The sequence below is a fragment of the Carassius carassius genome, chromosome 14 (genome assembly GCF_963082965.1).
Source record: "Carassius carassius chromosome 14, fCarCar2.1, whole genome shotgun sequence".
NCBI classification, from domain to species: Eukaryota; Metazoa; Chordata; class Actinopteri; order Cypriniformes; family Cyprinidae; genus Carassius; species Carassius carassius.
In genome coordinates, this window is record NC_081768.1 from 13,635,060 (window position 1) to 13,649,891 (window position 14,832).

The window sequence follows — 14,832 nt, forward strand, 5'->3', positions numbered from 1 at the left end:
TTCCTAGTCACATCTGCAGCACATCACCTGTGGACCTGTCCCACAGAAGACTGTCCCTGATAGCAGCTGTTGCGAAGAGGAACTACTTGGGAAATTCTATCCTATAGTTTCAGAGTACCCTTACACATCCGACCCCATACTGTCAAAATGGATAAATATAACACTGCATACTTCCACGCTGCCAAAACCGTAATTACCTAGTCTATCTTCATTAGGCAAAAACTTGAATATGGGACTGTACTAGTCAAACAAAGTTAGACAGAGGAAAGCAAGGTAGAATTTAAGCTGTTGTGGAAACACTGTATTACATTAGTGATGTAACAGAAGACAAACATCTGTTTGGAAGAGGAACGGGGACCCTACGGGACCACTAGGGTGTCAGCAGAAAAAATGTGTAAAATAAATAAATAAATAATAATAAAATAAATAAATAAATATGATATATTTAAACATAGAAATATTAATAATTACTCACAATTAAATATATATATTTATAAAACATTTCTTTTTTTTATAACGTATTGTCTTTATGGTATCACACTATTTCTTTTAAAAGATATACATTTATTAATTTACTTATTTATTTATTTTAGGGAGGCAATAATTCTGAAGGGGATCGTCATATTTTTGGGTATATGATATAAAAAAAACAACTAGAAAGAAACAACAACAAATAAACTCCATATGAGATTTCTTGAGTGCTGAAATTATTGGGTCTCAGGGAAAGAATGGGAACCTGTCTGAGAATTGTACAGTATAGTTAATGATCAGACTATCGGGTGAATGATTAAACAAACTATCAGGAGTAAATCTATGGTGGTTATATAAAAAGTCACTGATTGGGTATCAGTAATGGATCATTTATGGATGTGACAGACCATTAATAGTCTCATTAGTGACTGCTGGCGGTGAGGCTCCTGCTGTTCATGTCTGCCGTCAGCCAGAAGAGCTGGACAAGAGCCTCATCTCCACCAATCAATCTTCAAAGGTCTAGAGGGCCAGTCAGGAAGCTTTGAGACTCTGGGTAAGCCAGTGAGAAAGATTGTTTCTGGGCCATCACTAAGAGTAGCATCACTACTAAATTATGCTAAATGCATTATGAATCGCAAAAAAAAAAGGTTGACTAGTCAAGTTGAGCAATAAAGTTGACTAATTTAGCCACATTTTGAATCGCAACCCCTCATTAACATGTATAATTAGAGTCAGTTAACCCAAAACCAGCATAATTATAAAATTTTGAACAATTAAACAGTATAATTTGAAAATAGTTTTACACATTCATGCAAACTGCATTAGTCAGATTCATCGTTTAAAATGTAATTTTTGCAAATACAATAATCACTTCACCAATCAACATTAGGTTGTCAATCATAGGACAGATTGCACAGTATCATCATATTTCTCCTATTTAATTTAACCATGTCATTAGCTGCATCCTAAATGAAGCATACACGTATGCACTATGTACTCAACCATGTAGTGTATTAATTATTTAGTGTTATTTTGACATTAATAATCAGAGACTGAAAGCCACTCCCCCTTCGCTAAGTAATTTAAAGGAACACTCCGACTTTTTGGGACTTTAGCTTATTCACAGTATCCCCCAGAGTTAGATAAGTCCATACATACCTTTTTCATTTCTGTGCGTTCTGTAAGTGTTATTTGACGCACCCACCGCTAGCCTAGCTTAGCACAAAGACTGGATGTAAATGGATACTGGTAGCATAGTAATCCCAATAAGTGACAAAATAATGCAAACATTTTCCTATTTACATGTTGTGATCTGTATAGTCACAGAGTGTACAAATAACAAGGCTATATGAGACAGAGACCATTTTGAATCGTATAAATACTGGGAACTATATTCTCACTAGGCGTAGGAGCACAGCTAACGTTACTTGGGCGGAGTGGCTACTTGGGCGGAGTGATTAGCGCAGCACCCGAGACGCGCCGTGGTGAGGAGAAGAGAGTTCGCTCAGAGTTGGAGTAATAAAGTCAGCAATTACTAGATAGTAGATTTATAGTGTACAATCATGGGTGTTCGCTGTATTGTAAAGAACTGCGACAATAAACAGGGGAGACCAGGTAAATACTATGATGTTTCATAGAATTCCAACCAAAAACGCTCATAAACGACATAGATCCAAACACACCTGTAAACACCATCACAAAGTATTTTGTTTGCTCTGAACATTTAACTGTAGACGACTATTTTGAAAAAATGCAAGTTGCCACACGGACCATGAAACGTGTGCTACGGGATTCAGCCATCCCATCGAAAATAAAGGCAGGACAAATTGGATCACCTGTTGCTGCGGTAAGTGTTCCGTTATGTTTTGAGATGACTAGCATTAGCCATACTGTAACAGTGCCATGCTAGTAATATAACCTTAGTAGTGACACTATTACGTGAATAGGGGCTCCGTGTATCCCCTTTATTGTTATTATTGAGACACACTGTATGCAATGGCTATACTACAATTTCATTGAACTATGAATGATCATTATAACAAAATCACTTACTTGGTGGACAGCTCACTCGGCATGGGGCGTTTCTTCCAGTTGATCTTGTCACAATGGGGAAAAAAAAGACAACTGCCGGGTGTATTAGGGCAGAGAAATCTTCCGTAGTAGTGACGCAAATATTTTGATTGTCATCAAGCCTTGACATTGATGGTAATACCCGGTCCCATTCATTACAACAAAGGCACTTGGTTTCTGTCGGCATAGGTTGTCATGTTCCACATTTACACCACCAGTCCGTGTTCGTTCTGATTCTCCCTTCGTCTTACAGCTTCCAAAGTTTGTAACTCCTCGTCTGTGTATTCTGGCTCAAAACTATATGGTTCTGGATCTTGGTTTGATACACAGTAAAATTCCTCTGAGTCTGACAATTCCTCAAAGTCAGCCATGATCACGAGTCACGTCTAGCTAGTTAGTCACATTTGTTTTGTTTACGGAACTATCAACAGGGCGTCTCATGTGCTGCGCTAATCACTCTGCCCAAGTAACGTTAGCTGTGCTCCTACGCATAGTGAGAATATAGTTCCCAGTATTTATACGATTAAAAATGGTTTCTGTCTCATATAGCCTTGTTATTTGTACACTCTGTGACTAAACAGATCACAACATGTAAATAGGAAAATGTTTGCATTATTTTGTCACTTATTGGGATTACTATGCTACCAGTATCCATTTACATCCAGTCTTTGTGCTAAGCTAGGCTAGCGGTGGGTGCATCAAATAACACTTACAGAACGCACAGAAATGAAAAAGGTATGGATGGACTTATCTAACTCTGGGGGATACTGTGAATAAGCTAAAGTCCCAAAAAGTCGGAGTGTTCCTTTAAGCTGCAACAGTTGAGTCATGAAGTTTTCAATATTCCACAATAAGTGCATCATCCAAGTATTTAAAGTGCACTTACTATTTATACTACAAAACATCATAGAATAGTGCATAAGTACACAACTTGGGACACATCTATTTTATCTTTAATCCCCATATTTCAATATATTTCAAGTGGCACATTGTGAAGCAATGACAATTTACCACTAGCTTCATACATTCTTCAGGCCTATTCTTACACACCATTTTTCATTTTAGAAATTTACTGAAGGTTGTTGGGGTTAGAGTCAGATGACACATTCTTCTACTTTAACAAGATGCCCAGTCCCTGATAATGAAAAGCAGTCTTACTAAGGCTGGCACCATATTTCACTGTATTTTTGAGACAAAACGAGTGTTGCATTTGTGTCACATAAAATAGCATCCAAATTTGTCTTGGTGGCACTGGACCACAAAATCTCTTCCTACATCACAGCTGTGTCTGATTCTTCTGTGTTTTATCCAACTCAGACATTGTTCTTTTGGGGTAATGGCTTGTTTTGGCCATCCTCCCATACACCTCAGGAAATCACAAAAACCACCAACTCCACCAAAACATCTCTTGTCAGTACTCGCTTCCACAGCAGGTTACATTACAAACCAACATATCACCTTCAAATATGTTTCAGCCGCGGCTTTATGTAATCAGACAGAATATCAAACAAAGGCTTATAAATGCAAAGCAGTTCAAAAGCTTAAAGGCTTAGAACTCATTATTCTTTCATAGTGGATTTTAATATCTTAAACATATTTGTCTTTTTTTACAGAGCAGAAATGCTTATTTGAATGAAAAGTAATCCTGTGTGAAAAGTAATGAGCTACCTACTCATATCCTTACTCGTAATTTGCACTACACTGCATGGTAGTCAGCTCACGTTTGATCCAAATCAGACAATTAAAAAGCTAATAATTTCTTCTTCCCCTCTTAGTGCAGGTGAAAGGCTATCTGCATGTGCTAGCACTCACAGCGTGTGCTGGGGTTCCATGCTAATTGCTGACAGCAGAACGGTTTAGCTGTATCATCACTCACAACACTTAGAACTCAGATTACAGCAACACTTTTTGATACCAATGACAAATCTTTGTTAAACTATCATAATGACAAATACTTTGAGATATATGAAAAGCAGCACATTATATAGGAATCAATATAGGTTGCTAATATGTCAACAAATTCAATCAAATGGTGAAAACACATTTAATTGGTTTGTCTTGTTTTCCATAAAAAGAGAGAAAAAAAACTATTAAATTATTATATAAAATTGTATAAGACAATAAGATATTTTAGAGAATATATGATGGATAGTGAATTAAGTTTCTCTTATAGCATTGATCAAATGATGTGAAACAAATTTAATTGAATATATATCCTCTTCAAAAAAAAAAAGTACAAGCTCTTAGAAATTTTTTATCTCTTATTATATAATTAACAATAACAAAAGTAAAAAGAAGAAATATTTCTTGAGCACCAAATCAGCACATTAGAGTGATTTCTCAAGGATCATGTGACTTTAAAGACTGGAGTAATGGCTGCTGAAAATTCAGCTATGCATATAGGAATAAATTACATTTTAAAATATCTTCAAATAGAAAATAGCTTTTCAAACTGTAATATTATTTCAGTTTTTACCATACGTTTCATCAAATAACTGTAGCCTTGGTGAGTATAAAATACTACATTAACTTATAAGTTCATATTATATAAACATATCATCTTCTTCCATATATTTACTGAAGTGCAATTTTTTCTTTTTTTTTCCTTTTTTTTTTTTTAGGTGAACCCTTATTAGATGAACCCGAAAATGAAAAATGTCAATTGAAATGCAGGCTACTACAGTTAAAACAGAAACATAACATGATCTCAGAAACATAACATGATCTCATGATCTCTTACTTACTCTTACTTACTATCTCTTACTAGTTACTTCAGCAAATATTCAAATGGTTCTCACTTGCAATAAATACAGATAAAGACAGGAAACATGGGAACAACTTCTTGGTCTGTCTCTGTTTGGCCTAGCTTTTTTTCAAACAGATATAACCTTATCTCACAACTCACGGCACCAAATAGCTGCCGCATACAGGCCATCAGACGCAAGGTTACCACACTCATACTGTATCTTCCACTCTAAAAAACATCTGCATACTAGTTTCTGTAAAGTGAACTTGAGAACATGTTGTTTTCAGTGCGTAATATTTCTGGCAGGTCATCCCGATTTGCACAATGCCCATATAACATGCTTGTCCTTGCTGCATTACAATGTGTGCCTGCTTTTCATCTCCATACGTCTAAAATATTTCAAACATCTGTGTGCAATCCGTCCTCTCGCTCACTGGCTGGCCAGAGTCTCTGTAGGAAATGTTCAGTGGTCTTGCTGAGTTCTGCTGAACTGTGCATTGCATTTGATTTACTCGGTCAGAGCGGTTTTGGCTTTAGCAAACACCATAAACAGATGCAATGCAGGGCCTGAGCCGCTCATAGTGCAGCACAAACATAAAGAAGGTGGAGTGTAGGGGCATCATAAATCACACTTCTAATGAGGACATTTAGAGCATGCTACAGTATATATATAGTGAGAAAAAAGGTATGTAGGGCACCCCCTCCTCCCTGAAATAATGACCTGCGCTACACGTGAGGGCATCTGCAGGAGAGGCATGTGGAGGAGATAGAAAACCCTTTGCTGTTTCTCTCTCTCCATTGCCTTTTCACCTGGTCATGCGCTCCAGGGCGGCAGCTGCCTCTGTCCTGACTAAATTGTCTTGTGTATTCCAAAATAGACAGCTATCCTAAAATAAAACCACTGTATTAATAAGGAACGTTCTATTGGGGTATTCAATACCTTTTGTTAATTACTGAGATTGTTTCTCTCAGGTTATTCATAATACCCAGATATTGACAAACTCTCCAAATTAAATCAAAATCGACTTACTGAAAACATTACATGAGTAAAATAGGTTGCTGATTGGATTTCACTTTGATTTGATTTTAGATCATGCTTAGAAAAAGATCTTTGTGATTAATAAACTTAAGGTCATTTTTCTTAACTTTGATTCAATTAAGTATATTACATTTTATAAAAAAAAAAGTTTATAATGACATTTAAAAAAATAATAATAATAATAACTTGCCCTTCCTCTGAAATGACTTTGTCTTTCTGCTAATGTTACAGAGGCTGCAAATGTTATTGGATAATGCTAATCAAACTAGCTATTTAGCCATTATTTTAGCAAACTCGAGTTCAGGTATGTGACATTGACTTTTCACAATACAATCAATTCACAACCACTAAAAGTCCTGCTGTACATTTTTACTCAGTAAATATCCTTTCATAGGAGATGCGTCACATTACAGAAGTAAAATAAACAAATAAAAAATAAAATCATGTGACATAGTGTTGCTCAACATACAGAGAAGATCTAAGACTCCTGGATTCAGTAAATCTACCATGGAATTGTCTTCAACATCAATTACACAGTGCTACCAGTGCTATACAAGCAATCACTAGACAGAATATTTAAGCATGCATTCCATTTTAATTGACTACAGACTGTACGCTGTAAACAGAAAATGTACCGTTCATTTTCTTCCAGGACATTAAGAGACATTTACATTAACGGTAAAACCCAATACAATGAAATGTTAAAAGAATCAATATGGTAAATTCCTTCATTTTAATACAGTACATCCTTCCCTATTTTAGATATAAGAATGAATGGAGTAATATGTGAACATGATGATTAAGAACTGGATGATGTTTTCTTTCTATAAACTTTTTAATGTCAGTCACGACTCAAGTATGATATAAACTGCTGCTGACCACACTTGTGATAATTCTGTCATCCTTGCACCACTTTAACTCCACCTTTATTTCTATTCATTCTGATTATATGTTTAGTAATCAAACTGTCAAGCTCAAGAGCCAATCACAGACATAAGGTTTATGTTAACTTCTTTGAACAGCTCAGCACAGTCAATAACAATGCCACTTCCTCATTCTAATGCCGTAATAAACAGACACTTTTGGATATGTAGGACACACTTAATGTTCGAAATACTACTGAGAAATAACAGGAACTTAAGTATGCATTCATCTACCCTGTTAAAAATGAGAAAGCTAAAAAAATATTTTAGGCTTTAGAATACGTGCAGTGCCTCCTCTTTAAGCTTGATTTACTTTAGTGAGTATCTTGCTGTACATTTAGACTGTCGAGATGATTTTTGTAATCAGTGTTTGAACGGGGAGCTTAATTGCCAACTGTGATGTACTGAAAGATGAGCCATTATTTGCTCTTCACACTTGATCAGATGACTGGATGATTTTTATTCATTGTGAATACATCTCAGAAATTCTGCAGAAACGTCAGCCTATGCGGCGTATATTTAGAGCTGGGACTTTAAAGTGTAAAGCCATGTTTCAAAGATAATTGTGAATGATTAGCTGTCAAAGGGAGGCAGGTTTGGTGTGTAAGCATGGCTTTTGTAGGTAATGGTGCACCAGACACCAACCGCACTTGCTCCATGCATCAGCTCAACTGAAAGCTAATTCGCAAAGTCAGTATATTTTAAACCTAACAGAAATTTTTTCCACAAGATATCACAATGACCGTTACAACATATGTAATGCAGCACTATCCCTGTAAAATCGTGCTATAGTAGATGATGACAAAAGTAACCTGAGATCCAAAAAATAACTGGAAAGGAGCATTCAAAAATTAAATATCTGATACCAGATGATAAATATATCAAATACTGACTAATACCAATAAATCAAAAACCGCATGATAACAGATATGGACCTACGTAATATCCCTTGAAGACTTAATTTACACCTTTGTTACATTGACACCTAATAACCTGTGCATGGGCTTCAATGGCCACAAATCTGTAACCTGAACACTGATAGACCTCTGACATTTCACACACATTCTAAACCTTCAATTTGTCTGTGCAGTACAGAATTACAATTACGGCACTGATCCATCTCAAGTCATCCATCTGGGACTAGCTTGCTGTCAGGCTTGTGGACCAGCGTGGTGTAAAACTGGCTAAAATAATGAACTGCTCTGCTCCAAATAGACACTAGGCAAGGTGTGGGCCAGAGTGGATGATAAGTGAGCCGGTCAGAACAGAGAGAGAGGAAGAAAGAGAGTTAAGAGCAACAAGAAGTAACCATACTTGGAAAGCAAAATCAATTAAGCAGCCAGGTCACCTATAGAATGGAGACGTTATCTACAATACTGTACATTTTAGAGCTTTCATCCGGGGCTAAGACGTAAGAAGTTATGGCTAGTGTAACTGCAGTCAGAAAATGGATGATATATTTATGGTAGCATCAGTTCCATTCATGGGGTAAACAATTTGGTTGGCAGTAAATACAATTAGTATTTGACATACCAGTATTTTCAAAGGAACCCACCATAAAAAAGTTATTTATTCATTTTTAATTATATATATATATATATATATATATATATATATATATATATATATATATATATATAAAATGGAGCAATGATCAATGATTGCAAGATTTAGAGAAAATACAGCACTGGCTTGATAGGGTGGCTAAAAAGTGTAGGCCTAATTGAGCTCTGATTCACACATGAAAAAGTAAAAAAGAGAAGGAAGTACAAAGAGATGACCTTCTGGGGGCACAGATCAGGGTGATACTGTACTGTTTCAAACTGAAGCCAAAGACACCTGTGGACAGTCTATCACTCTGCAATGACTTTCATTCATTTGAACATAATTCAGTCACTCTGCTGAGAACCAGAGTCTTTTCATGTGTTCTATTGTCCATAGTTCCATGTTCACAAGTATCAGAGGAACTGAAGATTCTGTGATGTGAATCAATGTCAAGTACATGCAAGTGATAGGTGGAATCATCTAAAATATTGTATTGTTTTAAAATGTATACCTTATAATTTTTTTGGTAAAATATTTTGCTTGTGCTGTCTTTCTTTCTTTTTTTTTTAATTGCAAAAAATCCAATAAAAAATTAGTGCCAAAAGAACAAATTTCTAGGTTTGATAAATATATTTTTAAAAACAGCATAAATGAATAAGGGGTCACAAACATTACACAACAGCCAGAAACTGGGACTGCAATTAAGGAAAACTCCTGATCTAAAAGACATCAGGTTTATCCAGTGCTGTGCATTTTAAACTTGTTGGACTAGTATTGTTCAAAATAATCCGAGACTATATCTAACACACTGTCATTTATGCTTTGTTTTACCCTTCCTTTCTCTGTCAATCTTCCAGATAAGAGCATGCCAGGCATGAACATCAGGTACCTGAGAGGATCTGGGCTCACAAGGAATGTGAGTTTAATTTGAAAAGCAGTGGTTTATAGTGCAGTATTATTTCTGGCTTCGTTTCATTTATTTACATTTATTAATAAAAATAATTATTAATATGACATTTGTCTAATATCATTACTAGAGCGATATTATTACCTGGCACACCTTAATTATGGATTTAGACCTTTTTTCAACTTTCTCTGGGTAAAATTACAGAAATCCAAAAAAACCCACATAGATCCAAATCCTGTCCAAATAAGTACATGACATCACAGATGTCCTCTGTTAATAATTTTACTCCAGCCGTTTGAAAATCTAATCCTGTCCAAACAGTGCAAAAGAGAGATAAGGGTAGTGAGAAACAACAAGTGAGAGAGAAAGAAAATGGGGGACATGAGAAAAGATGAAAATAAAGGACAAATAAATAAATATATAACCTCAGAAGGTCAGAGGCCTGACTTACCGGCCAAGATGCAGGCAGCATGTCTGTCAGAGCCAGTAAGCAACTGACAGAGCAATCACTTCATATCAGTGTCTGTGCTGGCTGGTAGGTTCTCGGCACAGCTCTCCCTGCCTTCATCATTCCCTATTCCTCCCTCCAAATCCACCTCTTTGTTTCTCCACTTCTTTTTATTTGCTTTCCCTCCTGGCATTTGCAAAAGAGCATCTTCCTCTATATTAAAACACTGTATATGTAAATGAAATACTCTATCCATTACATCCAACAGCCATAATTCAATGTACACAGTTGTGGAAATTATGTTATACAACAAGATTATCTACAAATGCGGTGCCCTTAAGTGAACATGCAGAGCATTACACGAAATCTTCTTTTGTTTTGTATGATGTCGGGTAATACGACAGATGCACAAACACTAAATGGCTTTTAGAGATACATTTAATAGTAAGATTATTATAAAGAGCCATTATTTTTGTGCCGAGCTGCAAAGATACGAACAGCCAGATGAAGTGTATTGTATGTGGATGGATCCAGATTGCATGGTATCGTGGATGAGGGAGCGGAAAAATCTAGACAAGCTGATAAAAAAGCCTCTGTGCTAAAATTTGCCAACTTTTAAGGAAAAACCTTTGTGCAAGTCCTGTCTGCTATAACATAAATGTGAGATAAAGGCATTTTAAAATGTTGGCCTGAGAAAATAGGTTACACATCGTCCTAGATCAAGTTTTAACAAATTAGTGATGGACATAATTCTATAACCAAAGTAGATGATTTTGATTATCGGGAAAATTGTGTTAGTTACATAAAAGAATAATAATAATAATAATTATATATATATATATATATATATATATATATATATATATATATATATATATATATATATATATATATATATATACATAATATAATGTATAATTTATGTTCAAACCTACAGTAATCATCTCTTTCAATGCATGTGAATCAGTGGGTAAACCACCACAGGCTCACTACAATAGATGTACAGTATTATGGGTCAGAACCACTGATCTATATTATAGATCAGTGGTCAGAACACAAACTTTATCAGCATTGCAGGGGAAAAATTGTAAGTATGATTCTCTGAAACAATAAATAATATGAGTACATGGATGTCTCTGAATTAATTGTCAGAGTATGGCTGTCTTAAATTAAAAAAAAATTACATTATTATTAAAAATATTAGAGAGGCGTAATTATGACTGATTGAAACTGTATGAACAGTTTATATTGTGAGTATGGCTCTTTAAGTTTACAGTCGTAAGTACGCCTCTCTAGTATGTTTAATAATAATGTAAATATAACTGTCTACAACAGTTAATTAATTCACTTAAATGGTTAACAGTTCTCAAAAACTGATTAGAGTGTTAGTGTGGTTCTCCAAAACGGTTAAATTTGAGTTTGAGTAAATTTGAAAACCTATCAGACATACAGTAAGTACACAACTCTACAATGGTTAATAGTGTAAGAACAGCTGTCTGTAACAGTTATTACATTTAGTCATTTTGCAGATGCTTTTATCCAAAGCAACTTACAATTGGGGAATACATAAAACGATTTTCTTAAAGAGGCAAACAGACACAGTAAGTGCTCATAATAACAAGTTTCAGGAATTGTTCAAATAAGTACAAGCTAGAAAGGGAAGGAATTATTATTAATAATTAAAGAGAAAGTTTTTGTTTTGTTTTCGTTTTTCGGATGAAGTAAAGTAGCATCGAAAGAGATGAGTTTCAGCTGTCACTTGAAAATTGTTAGGGATTCAGCATTTCAGATAGGGGTGGGAAGATCATTCCACCAGACAGGAATGGTGAACGAGAATGTTCTAGAGAGTGATTTTGAGCCTCTCTGTGATGGTACCACAAGCAGTCGCTCACTAGCATCTCTCAGACTTCTGGAGGGGATATATATTTGTAGTAGTGAGTGGAAGTAAGATGGTGCTGAACATTTGGCTGTTCTATATGCAAGCATCAATGGCTTGAACTTGATGTGAGCCGAAACTTGACTTTAATGTTTACATGAACCATTAGAGTATGGTTTTCTTAAACAGTTAAATTCATAGCATTATTATGGTTCACTGAAGCAGTTAATATTGTAAGTATGGTTCTTTAATATAACAGTTTCAAGTACACCTCTCTGAAATGGTTAATAGTGTGAATATGTATGTTAATGTGGTTAAAGTTTGAAGACAGTTGTCTACAGCAGTTAAATGCAGAGTAGGCCTATGGTTCACTTGATCAGTAAAGTTCTCTAGCACTTTTACGGTTCTCCTCGGCAGTTAATATTGTAATATAGTTAATAATAGGCTAACTACATCTCTCTAAAACATTTTGTGGTGTTAGCACCACTCTCCTTGTGTGTTTAACATTGTGAGTAAAGTGCTTTATAACAATAATAATGATAGTAAACAGTCTTAAGTATGGCTGTCTAAAACTGTTCATTGTGTGAGTGGGCTACAGCTGTCTACAACGGCTGATATAGTTCTCCAACAGTTGCTCTCTAAACAGTTTATAGTGCTGGTATACAGTTCTCTGAATCTGTTAATTATGTGATTAGGTTTCTTTAAATAGTTAACATTCTCAAGTGCGCATCTCTAAAGCGGGTTGTCTATATGACTCTTTAAACAGTGCGAACATGATCTAAAACAGCGGTGTAATTCTGTAAAGTTGAACAGTTTCGTTCAGAACCATACATTATTTAACAGTTCAGAGTGTGATTCTGCATGTTTGCCTTTAACTCAGTGCAGTAACGCGATACGGTTCTCCAACTAAAACAGTTTAGAGTGCCAGTATGATTCTCCCGTGAAACTTTCCATTACCCCCCTCCGCCTTCACAAACACACATTCCTGACAAATCCTGAACCGAAACTCACCGGCATTCTCGGCCAAACTGGACAAGCAGGACAACGCCAGGAGCAGCAGCCCCATGAAGCACATCTGTCCTCCGAACAAGTCCTTACGCTTTTTCCTCCGCGCTTTGATCTTCTTCTGCTGGAGCATCACTTGCAGCGGTCGAGTCCACACGCGAACACACGAATCCCCATCCATCGCCGCAGCTCAACACAGCTACAAATGTCACAAACCCAGAGAGATATAGTGCGACTGAGAACTTTAAGCCGGAAGATGAAACGCCGAACGACTCTAATGTGTGTTTGCTGCGTTGACGTGAATATTTCCCCTATATGACTTCAAATTGTAATGTGGTGAAATAAAGATGCTGCGCGCGCCCCATGGATGCGTCAGTTTAGTGCCAGTTCTCTCAGGACACAAACTGCTGCTGCTGAGAGATCGAGGATGTAGAGGAGGAGAGAACTCGAGAGGGAGGGAGGAGTGAAAGGAAGTGAACGCTGACAGAGAGAGAGACTGAGAAACTGGAACGCATCTGTTCTAATGGTGCACTACCTAGGATGAAGAACATGCAATGAGGGAGAAGGAGAGAGCGAGATAGGTGGGCTGGAGCGAGGGGCAGTTGTTGGTGGGTTTAAAAGGAGGAGCTAGTCCAATTCACCGCAAACAAAACCAAGTACACCCGGCTGCAGCCTGCAGATCGAGGCGGAGCTGCACCTAGAGAAGGGTTGCACGCGCAGCCCCGCCCCACACCTACTCTGATTGGTTCGATCGCCTTTCAAAGACATATATGATAGAAAATGTGTGCGTAGTTGGTGTAGGACAGAGAATGCTGTTTAAAAAGCTAAAAACGCTGTACAGTTTTACAAAGCCTGTACTATAATGCAGTTTTTTATTGTTAACTTGACTCACTATATATGTCTGATTTATTGAATCAAGAGATGTTAGCTGCTGCAAGTTTACTCTTCTTGACCAGATTAATTCACAAATGAATAATTGGGACATTCTAAAAGGACGCTTAACGTGAAAGTACGTGGCTTTATGCATTAAAACAGTGTTTTAAAAAGACCAAACTCAGTAAACAAATTAACTAAGCATTCTATTCACAGACAAGCAGATATGAGCACAGAATACGAACACAAAGCGTTTAATTTCCACCCATAACCTGCTTGTCTGTAAATAAAATGTGTTATTAAAATGTTTAATGAGTTTAGTCTTTTTAAAACACGTTTTCTATGGGAGGAAAACGCTTAACACGTAATTAAACACATTACATTCTAATTCTGGACTCATCTGCCTGTCAGTGAATAAGATGCTTTATTATTAATTTGTTTACTGAGTTTGGTCTTTTAAAAACACTGTTTTAATGCATTAAGCCACATTAAACGTAGAATGTCCCGAATCATTCCAGCTGATTGAAAATAATCGGCTCAATGGTCACAAAATGGATATCGGAGAAGATACCAATTTAATATAAATAGATGATACTTTATAAAGTTTATCTCAATATTTGACAGTGGCTGTGAGACTGCACTAAAATAAGAGCACAATTATCATGAAATTGTGTTCATTACTATAGCAACGGTTTACAGGTATGTCCTTTCAGAAACATCACTGGACGATAGAAATAAAAGTTTATTGATTTCTTCACTTTCAAATAACGAGGAGCAGCATATATTTTCCTGAAATAAAGGGAAGAAAAAATATATGTTTTGCAATGTAGTAAAGAAAATTAAAAGTTTCATAAAAATTGAATTGGCAGATACATTAGACTATTGCAGTGTCATTTATCAACTGCATGACGGATAATTATATGTAACAA

The 14,832-nt window shown here is 36.1% G+C and overlaps 1 protein-coding gene across 1 annotated transcript in view; it reads right to left on the reverse strand.

The window, feature by feature from the left end:
* The window catches only part of LOC132157064 (sodium/potassium/calcium exchanger 3-like), a 73,484-nt gene extending 59,923 nt beyond the window's left edge, over positions 1 to 13,561 (reverse strand). The window contains exon 1 of the mRNA XM_059566216.1: positions 13,037 to 13,561. Within this exon, the coding sequence (XP_059422199.1) occupies positions 13,037 to 13,211 (175 nt within the window). The 5' untranslated portion in view covers positions 13,212 to 13,561. The remainder of the gene's footprint in view (positions 1 to 13,036) is intronic.
* Positions 13,562 to 14,832: the final 1,271 nt, after the last annotated feature.